General features: G+C 42.1%; 1 protein-coding gene across 1 annotated transcript; it reads right to left on the reverse strand.

Annotated features, from left to right (window-relative positions):
• Positions 1-1,035: 1,035 nt before the first annotated feature.
• LOC123605434 (olfactory receptor 7A17-like) lies at positions 1,036-10,213 on the reverse strand. The gene is made up of 2 exons (XM_045492303.1): positions 9,710-10,213; positions 1,036-1,647 (listed from the first exon to the last, which is right to left on the reverse strand). Exons 1-2 carry the CDS (start codon positions 10,155-10,157, stop codon positions 1,412-1,414), a joined length of 684 nt encoding a protein of 227 aa, XP_045348259.1. The 5' UTR covers positions 10,158-10,213; the 3' UTR covers positions 1,036-1,411.
• Positions 10,214-10,423: the final 210 nt, after the last annotated feature.

Below are 10,423 nucleotides of genomic sequence, written 5' to 3' on the forward strand. Positions count from 1 at the left end.
AGAAAAGAAAAGAAAAAAGAAAAAAAGAAAAGAGAAAAGGAAAAAAATAAAAGAAAAGAAAATTTTGTTTAGTAACAAAATGCGTGTTCTGAAATTTGGCCTCATATTTATGTCATCCTGACACTAAGAAAATAACAGGTTGATCTGTTTATTCAAGTGTGTCTTTCCCCAAAGACTCGACTGGGAGTTACCTTATGCTAATCAGGTTTGCCAGTGGCTATGGTAGGCTCTCTGGACACCGAGCTGAATAACAGAATAAACCAGAAGACCGGTTATGAAATACAGTAGCATGGTAAGAGTAAGTGCCTGAAATTGAGCTTTTGATTTCTGAGGCATCCATTTCAAAGACCACCATGTTGAATAAATATATTGTCAGGTGTGTGATACAATTACTTAGACTGCCCCTGCCATGAAGTACCTGTTTAGAAAGCCCTGGCGAGCTCAAATAACTTCCCATGAATCAACCTGCTTTTCCCCTTCAGTAGTCAAAATCTACTCATATATAATTGTCCACTAAGGTGTGAGACACAAAACCCTAGTCACTCTGGCCATGGACCTCAATAAACCAGATGCCTCAGCAGTGCTATCTCTCTCTCTCTCTCTCTCTCTCTCTCTCTTTCTCTCCCTCCCTCTCAATGTCTCCCTCTCCCACTGACACCTCCCCAAATGGCCTTAGGGTGTCCCACAGGCTCTCCAGGATCCCCGAGTAATAAACATTGCATTTTTAGAGTTCTCTGATGGGTGTTCCTGAGGTGTTTCTTGTGCTTACAATAAGAACCCAAGGGTCAGTGCAGTCACAGCATAGGGAATGTGCATGGGAATGTCCACAAGCACATGGGCACAGGTGAGTGCCTGGGCTTTCAATAGCCAGAGCACCGTGTCAATAGCCAGAGACTGAAACTGAACACTGTTAGAGTCCACATCATCAGGAGGAATGATGCAGGTTGTGATATAAAATGATCGACAGTCTCAAGGTGAAACTGTGGTTTGTGTGTTCATCTACAATAAAATTATGGAGAGGGCTTACTGGCCAGGCATAGCTTTATTCCATATGAAGAATATAACTCATGACGATGCTCATGGAAAATCTAGGGGAGTTTACTTGGCATGGTATAAGTCATTTGAAAGAAATTGTTTTTAGGAAATCCAACTTGCCCAATGTAAGATACAGAAATTTCTAGGTATTTGTGGTCCAAGATTGCAGAAAACACAGGGGATCAATGAAAATGGACAAAGGAGAAACTGTCTACGTATCAGCAGAAAGCTTAATAAAGTGAGTTACGTAAATGTACAGACAAGTTGAATACAAACAAATGGAAATTCCAGGAAATAAATAGAAGGAGCAGAAATTTACTTCCACCGTCTGATCCAGGAACAGCAGTTCTTGGCTCTGAAGCTTTGAGCCCTGCAATCATGGGCACGTCTTTAGCCTCAGGATGATTGTCCCATGCATTGCTGGAACCCCAACGATTCTTTTCAGAGCCCTCTTTATGTCTCTGTTCCTCAGGCTGTAGATGAAGGGGTTCAGCATGGGCGTGACCACCGTGTACATCACCGAGGCTGTGGCACTTGAGTGGGAGCTCTGGGTAGCAGCAGAGCTAAGGTACACTCCCAGACCCGTACAATAAAATAAGGAGACAACCGAGAGGTGAGACACACAGGTAGAAAACACGTTATACTTGCCCTGACCCACCGCGGAACTCACCTGGCTGGGGCGTGTGATGAAAAGGTCTCCTTGTGGAAATCTGATTTCCTCCCTGGATGGCAGACAATAGGGACGAAAGCTCTGTCTTCAGCCAAGACAGCAGGAAGGAGGGAAGCATTGGTCTCCAGCCAGAATTAGGACTCAGAGCAAACAGACAAAGACCATGCCCCTTCCCGTCCAAGGTCACACAGGCTGACAGACAGGAGACCAGCCTTATATATAACTCCCTGTATCTGCTCATTAGACAGATTTTCCCTCTTCTAACTCCAGCATGGCTCCAAGTGGAAAATTCTTTTGTGCCCAAAGAAAATTTCTCTAAGGAATCTGTTCCCAAGAGACTCCTTTAGAAGTAGTGAATCCAGGGGCGCCTGGGTGGCGCAGTCGGTTAAGCATCCGACTTCAGCCAGGTCACGATCTCGCGGTCCGGGAGTTCGAGCCCCGCGTCAGGCTCTGGGCTGATGGCTCAGAGCCTGGAGCCTGTTTCCGATTCTGTGTCTCCCTCTCTCTCTGCCCCTCCCCCGTTCATGCTCTGTCTCTCTCTGTCCCAAAAATAAATAAACGTTCAAAAAAAAAAATTAAAAAAAAATAAATAAATAAATAAAGAAGTAGTGAATCCAGGTGGATTTCTTTTTACTCCTTTTCTTTGTTTTTTTGTTTTTGTTTTTGTTTTTGTTTTTTAATTTTTTTTTCAACGTTTATTTATTTTTGGGACAGAGAGAGACAGAGCATGAATGGGGGAGGGGCAGAGAGAGAGGGAGACACAGAATCGGAAACAGGCTCCAGGCTCTGAGCCATCAGCCCAGAGCCTGACGCGGGGCTCGAACTCACGGACCGCGAGATCGTGAACTGGCTGAAGTGGACGCTTAACCGACTGTGCCACCCAGGTGCCCCTACTCCTTTTCTTTGAACTTGCCTCCTTCTTGATAATCTCCTAGCACCTTATCTCAGCTCCCAGTTATAGTTTCCTCCAGGTCTAAGACTGAGGAACCCACTAGGGCTAGGTCTCTTTATCTTCAAGGCATTGACTTGTGGTGGGGACAGAGCGATCTCCAGACATGTTTATTCTTCTTTTAAATGAGGTGGAGAACTTGGTTCTTCTGATAATAAACCTTGGGCACTACGCACATTGGGTTCAAGATACGTTTGCCATTACTATTAGGAATTTCTTACTTTATCTCAAGCTAAAAGCTGTCCCTCGGTCCCACTTAAAAAGTGTTTGTGAATTATAAGATATATTCTTAGGTCTTTGTACGTGCTATCACCTGTACTGAGCACCTTATGGGGATTATTTGATTCAGTTTTCTGTAAACATGTTATCCCTGAGGAGCAACATTTCTGAACTCCCTTCTCCATGCAGGAATAGCACTTGGTGGTATCTAGTGATCTACCCGAAGTCGTTGTTCAAGTATATGATGGGCCATGAGTGTGATTCTGTCAGGATGCTTCTAGTTCTCAAGCTTGGGGACAGTGGTTCTCAACCAGAAATGAATTTTCCCCTGGGCATGGCTGGTAATGCCTGATGCACTCAACACCTACGTCCATAAGAAAACACCCTCCACAAATAGAATTATGCTGTCCCAGATGTCAAAGTTAATAAGTGAGAACACCTATTCTAGACCAACACTTCTCCAACTTCACCTTGTCTGCAAGGTGTCCATGATTCTACACGATCCCACTACAAATGCAGGAGCTGAATCACAAGTCCCGGTGGCCCAGAGATTCTGCCTTTAGAACAAGCTTCTAGGTGATATTGATGCATGAATCCTGGTCTATAGACCACTCTTTGATAAGCAAGCCTGGGATCCTGTGCCAGAGATAGGCATCGGAAGTTTTAGGTCTTCCGCACCAAAGATCATCATTGCGTCTCATTTTGAGGGAATAATGTACCCACTCATTTTAGAGGCTGTGTAAATTGTGTTTGCTTCTTTCATATACAGATCCTTGGGTGACACAAATTAATACACTTCTGAAAACACTTTTTAGAAAGCAAAATGAGGGCCTCTCAAATATGTGCACACCCTAATCCCCAGGGACCTATCAACATGTTATTTTTCACAGCGAGGGAGAATTAAGGTGGCAGATTGAACAGGATTGCTAATCAACTTACAGTAAGATAGAAAGATTAGTGATGGTGGGAGAAATTGAAACCCTTGTGTACTGTTGGTGAAAATGTATATTGGTGAGGCCCCGTGGAATGAAATATTGATTAAAAATAGAACTAACATATGATCCTCTAACTGCACTACTGGATATTCACCCAAAGAAAACATAAACATTAATAGGAAAAGATATATGCACCCCTGTGTTTTTTGCAGCATTATTTATAATAGCTGAGATAGGCAAACAACCCCAGTGTCCATCAATAGATGAATGGATAAAGAGGATGTGGTATATAGTATACAATGGAGTATTACTCATTTACAAAAAAAGATTGAGATCATGTCATTTTCACAGATGGACCTAGAAGGTATAAGGCTAATTGACATAAGCCAGTCAGAAAGACAAATAGCACATGATCTCACTGATAAGTAGAATTTCAAAAACAAAACAGAAAAAAAAGAGACAAAAGAAACAGACTCTTGAAATATAGAGAATAAATGATGGCTTCCTCAGAAGAGTTGTGCAGGGGGATGGGTGAGAAAGATAAAGGAGATTAAGGGGACGCTTATCTTTTTTTTTAATGAAGTCGTAATAGTTTATTTCCGCTTTTGTCTCCCTTGCCTCAGGAGACACATCTAGAAAGAAGTTGCCAAGGCTGATGTCAAAGGAGGTTACTCTCTGGGTTCTCCTCTGTGATTTTGATGGTTTCCTGTCTCACTTATCGGTCTCTCATCAATTTTGAATTTACTTTTGCATGTGGTGTAAGAAAGTGGCCCAGTTTCATTCTTTAGCATGTTGCTGTCCAGTTTTCACAGCAACATTGGTTGAAGAGACTCTCTCATTCCCATTGCATTTTCTTTCCTGCTGTGTCAAAGACTGACCACAGGTTGTGGGTCTGTTTCTGGGTTTTCTATTCTGTCCCAGCATCTACGTGTCTGCTTTTGTGCCAGTACCATACTGTATTGATCACTACAGCTTTATAATTTGAAGTCTGTAATTGTGGTGCTTCCAGCTGCGCTTTTCTTTTTCAAGGTCACTTTGGCCATTCGGGGTCTTTCGTAGTTCATCAACACAAGAAACAACAGGCATTGGTGAGGATGTGGGGAGAGGGGAACTCACTTGCATTGTTGGTGGGAATGCTAACTGTTGCAGTCACTGTGGAAAACAGTATGGAGAGCCCTCAAAAGAGTTATAAATAGAACTACCCTATGATCCAGCAATTACACTACTAGGTATTTACTCAAAGAATATACAAAAATACTAACTCAAAGGGATACATGCACCCCAGTGTTTTTAGCGGCATTAGCTACAATAGCCAAATTATGGAAGCAACACAGGTGTCCATCAACTGATGAATGGATAAAGAAGAGGTGTGTGTGTGTGTGTGTGTGTGTGTGTGTGTGTAATGTAATATTACTCAGGCATAGAAAAGAATGAAATTTTTCCATTTGCAATGACGTGGATGGAGCTAGAGAGGATAACACTAAGTGAAATAAGTCAGTCAGAGAAAGACAAATACCATATGATTTCACTCATATGTGGAATTTTTTTATTTGAGGGAGAGAGAGACAGAGAGAGAGAGAGAGCATGAGAGGTGGAGAGGGGCAAGGAAACAGAGCGGATCTTAAGCAGGCTCCACACTCAGCACAGCACCCAATGCAGGCTCAATCCCACAACCCTGGGATCATGACCTAAGCCTATTAACAAGAGTTGGAAGGTCAAATGACTGAGTCACCCAGGTGCCCCTCATATGTGGAATTTAAGGAACAAAACAACGAGCAAAGGAAGAGAGAGAGAGAGAGAAAGAGAAAGAGAGAGAGAGGGGCAAACCAAGAAACAGACTCTTAATAATAGAGTACAATCTGATGATTAACAGAGGGGAGGTAGGGGGAGATAGGAGATGGGGATTGAAGATTGCACTTGTTGGGATGAGCACCGGGTATTTCATGGAAGTGTTGAATCGCCAAATTGTACACGTGGAACTAATATTGCACTGTATGTTAATGAAAGGGAATTTAAATTAAAACTTTAAAAAGAAAGTACACTTATCCTAATGAGTACTAAGAAATGTATAGAATGGTTGAATCATTATATTGTACCACTGAAACTAATAAAACACTGTATGTTAATTACACTTTGGTTAAAAAATTTTTGAAGGAAAATAGATTTTTTAAAAAGACAAAAAGAAAGGTTAACTGTGATTGTCCAGGTGGGACTAAGGTAACCATAACGGTCCTCCAAATGTTGAGGAAGGAGACAAAAAGTTGGTGTCACAGAGACTTTGAAAATGCTACCCTGCTGGCTCTGAAGGTGGAGGAAGAGGTGGCCAGCAATGGAGACTGCAATAGATTCTCCTCTGAGCCTCCAGAAGGATCTCAACACTGCAGACATCTTGCTTTTAGCCCAATGAGACTCCCTCCAAGCCCTGACTCCAAAACTGTAAACATGTGTATGTGTTTACTTTAAGCAGCTAGTGTGGGGATAGTTTACAGCAGCAGTAGAAATCTCATAGGGACATAGTCAATAAAATTCTTTGCAGGAACTGAGTTTAAGACTCAATTCTCTCATCAGCTTCCCTTGGATAAGGGTAATTGATATCAAAAACACAGTAGGTAGAAAGGAAAAATTAAATCGAGTTGGAGCTATTCTGTCCCATTAGCTGGTAGAGTGAATTCCTCAGGGCATAAATGTGAGTGTGGTCTATGAGGCCTTTGAGCCAGTGAGACAGGAAGGAAGTCATGATCAAACTTAAAGTCATTCTTTGTCATTTCAATCTTTGTATTTCTGCATCCTTTCATTTCATGTTGATTCAACCATTTCATGTGGATTCTTTTCAGTGCCATCTTCCCCAGTTCTCTCTCAGGTTTCCTTCCAACATAAAAGATGAAATCATAAATGCATCTGTGTGTGTGCATATGCGACGACTGAACTTACTTGCAAAACAATGTATGCAAACACATACATACCCAAGACACAACCATTACCCTAAAATGTTTTCTTTGAGGTCAAAAAAGAAGTTCCACATATTTTATCATTCCCAGCAATGTCCATATACAGGTATGTTTCAAATCCCACATTACCATCAAAAATAGGGAATATGATGCCCGGGATGCTTAAATTTTTAGTAATTACCTAACAAAGCAGTTAAAGCCTATGTAACAGTCTTAAATTATACACAAATAGAAACTTGCACTGAGTACTCTTCATTTTTGTGTAGTTCCTTTAATTCACCAAAGTGTACACTTTACATATGCAGGTTAGTGTGTACAATCATACTCCAAAGATTTAATTCAGTGGGAAAAAATCTAATGGTGCATAGCTAAGGGTAGGATCTGGAGACCAGGTAGCTTATTCTCACTTAAGAGGGGTGGGAGATAGCACTTCTAACGAGGAAGAAAGCCAAGTGTTAATATGGGTCTACGAACTATGGAATTACATTAAGTAATTCCCACAATAAACAGATTTTTTCTATAAGTAGAAGATTAACCTCCGCGTACAAATGTAGTAACAAGAGCCCATAAATTGACTGAAGACAGAAGAGCACTACAGCCAAACAAAATACCACACATGAGCCTTAGAAACACAATGTAGAGATTCACACTTGACCCCAGACCCACGAGGAGCCCAGGTGAGATCAGAAACACTCCCCAGCATATGATTCCGTTTGATTGTAAAGGTATAATGATATCTCATTTGACAAGGACCACCTGTTATACAGCAGTAGCTGATTGACACAATAACCCAAGCGAACAGACCTGAGGCAATTAGAAGATGTGATGCTTTTTTTAAGTTTATTTATTTATTTTGAGAGACGGAGAGTGGGGGAGAGTGATGGAGTCACAGAGAGAGAGGGAAAGAGAATCCCAAGCAAGCTCCATGCTGTCAGCAGCAGAGCCCAATGCAGGGCTCAATCTCATCAACTGCGAGATCATGACCTGAGCTGAAACCAAGTGTCGGGTGCTTAACCAACTGAGCCACCCAGTGGCCCCAGAAGATGGTGCTTTTTATTTGTGGCACATGATCTGACAATTGAGGAGCGCAGTCATGATCATTCTGTTATTCTGGTTTATTTCCAATGACTTTATGAACAAGCGGTGATGGTGGCATTCTAGACACCTAGGTGAATGCTTCTACTCACCAGAGAACTACTCAGAACACACCCAGCCTGAAGCACCTCTTCAGAAAGCCGTCTGACACATGAGTCACCCTGATTTTCCCTTTCTGTGCCAGAATTTCTGTTTTAAATTTGTCAACAAAGAGGGATCCTGCGAACCCCTAGACACTCTGACCAGAGACTCCAATAAAGGCAGGGCCTGCCATTGTGGCCTTTCTCTCTCTCCTTCTGAATTTCTGTACGGTCCCTCCAGACCTTTCTGCCTATTCCTTGCAGAGCCTATAAGTAATAAACCTTGTTTTTTTAGAGTTCTCTGATAGGTGTTGTGGAGGTGTGCCTTGCAATCACAGTAAGTACCCCAAGGGCCAGTGCAGTCACAGCATAGGCTCTGGTCAGGGAAATGTCTGTGGGAATGTTCATGGGCATAGGTGAGTGCCTGGGCTTTCCTACCTTAGACATCGATGTCAATAGCCTGACATTTAGCCTGTTCATTTTAAGGAACACTGTTAGAGTCCACATTCTCAGGAAGAGTAGTTAAGGTAATGATATAAAAAGATTGACAGACTCAAGGTGAACACTGTGGTTTTGTATTCTCCTGGACAATAGAATTTTGTAAAGAGCTTAGTGGCCAAGTGTAGTTTTCTTCCATATGAGGAATGATTATTCTTTTGGGAAATCTTGGGGGAATCTACTTGGCATGATAGAAGTCATTTGAAATGAAAATATTTTTAAGAAATCCAACTTCTGAAAAATAAAATAGAAATGAGAGGGAGGCAAACCATAAGAGACTCTTAATGATAGGGAAGAAAGTGAGGGTTGCTGGAGGGAGGTGAGTGGGGGGATGGTTACATGTGTGATGGGCATGAAGGAGGGCACTTGTAATGAGTGGTAGGTGTTGCATGTAAATGATGAATCACTAAGTTCTACTCCTGAAACCAATACTACACTATATGTTAACTAACATGAATTTAAATAAAATCTTGAGAAGAAAAAGAAAAAGAAATCCAAATTTCCCATTGTAAGATGCAGAAATTTCTAGGCCTTTGTGACCCAAGGATGGGGAAAACATTGGGAACATATGAAAATGGACAAAGGATAAACTGTACATCAGACAGAGCAGAAGCTTAATAAAATGATTTACTTAAATGTGCAGAGAAGTTGAAATCAAACAAAAGGAAATTCCAGGAAAGAAACAGAAAGATCAGATTCCACTTCCACAGTCTGATAAAGGGATAGCAGTTCCTGTCTCTGAGGCTCTGAGTCCTGCAATCATGGGCACATCTTTAGCCCCAGGACAATTGGCCCTTACGTCCCTGGAACCCCAACGATTCTTTTCAGAGCCCTCTTTATGTCTCTGTTCCTCAGGCTGTAGATGAAGGGGTTCAGCATGGGCGTGACCACCGTGTACATCACCGAGGCTGTGGCACTTGACCATGAGCTCTGGGTAGCAGCAGAGCCGAGGTACACTCCTAGGACTGTACAGTAAAATAAGGAGACAACTGACAGGTGAGATGCACAGGTGGAAAATGCTTTATACTTGCCCTGAGCTGATGAGATCCCACGTATGGAGGAAACTATCTTAGAATAAGAGTAAAGGATCCCTGCTAGGGAAGCACCACCCAACAATCCAGCTGCAAAATGCATCACCATGTCATTAAGAAAGGTGTCAGAACAGGCAAGTTGGGCCACTTGATTGATTTCACAAAAAAAGTGGGGGATTTCTACTTGTGTACAGAAGGACAGCCACAACATCATTAAGGTTTGTAATAACGAATTCAGGGTGCTCACCGTCCAGGACACCAGAACAAGCAGTCCACAGAAGATGGGTTTCATGATGATCGTGTAGTGCAAAGGGTGACAGATGGCCACAAATCGGTCATAAGCCATCACAGAGAGTAGAAAGTTGTCCAATCCAGCAAAGAGTAGGAAAAAGTACATCTGTGTGATGCAGTCTGCATAAGTTATGACTTTATTCTGAGTCTGGATGTTCACCAGCATCTTTGGGACACTGGTAGAGGTGAAGCAGATGTCTACAAAGGACAGGTTGGCCAGGAAGAAGTACATGGGGGTGTGGAGGTGGGAGTCAGAGCTGACGGCCAGGATGATGAGCAGGTTCCCAAACACAGTGATCAGGTACATGGAGAGGAAAAGCCCAAATATGAGGGGCTGCAGTTCTAGACCCTCTGAAAATCCCAGAAGAAAAAATTCTGAAATATGTGTATCATTTCCTGGTTTCATGTGCTGGAGGTGACTACCAGGGAACAAAAAAAAATAACATGACTAATTTTCTCAATAATGAACATTGCAAATATCATTGAAATGCTACAATTCTTATTTTGCATCAAAAGTGAATATCCATCATTTTTGTACGGAACTTATCCCCTCTCAGCATCTCCATGCCAGCTCTGAATAGGTATTCCCTTCCCACACTTAACATTTTCCCCAAGTGCTCATGTTTTCTTTACTTTTAATGAGGAATTCTGTCACCCGTTTGAGGAATAACC

Source organism: Leopardus geoffroyi, chromosome A2, assembly GCF_018350155.1.
Source record: "Leopardus geoffroyi isolate Oge1 chromosome A2, O.geoffroyi_Oge1_pat1.0, whole genome shotgun sequence".
In the NCBI taxonomy this organism is placed as follows: domain Eukaryota; kingdom Metazoa; phylum Chordata; class Mammalia; order Carnivora; family Felidae; genus Leopardus; species Leopardus geoffroyi.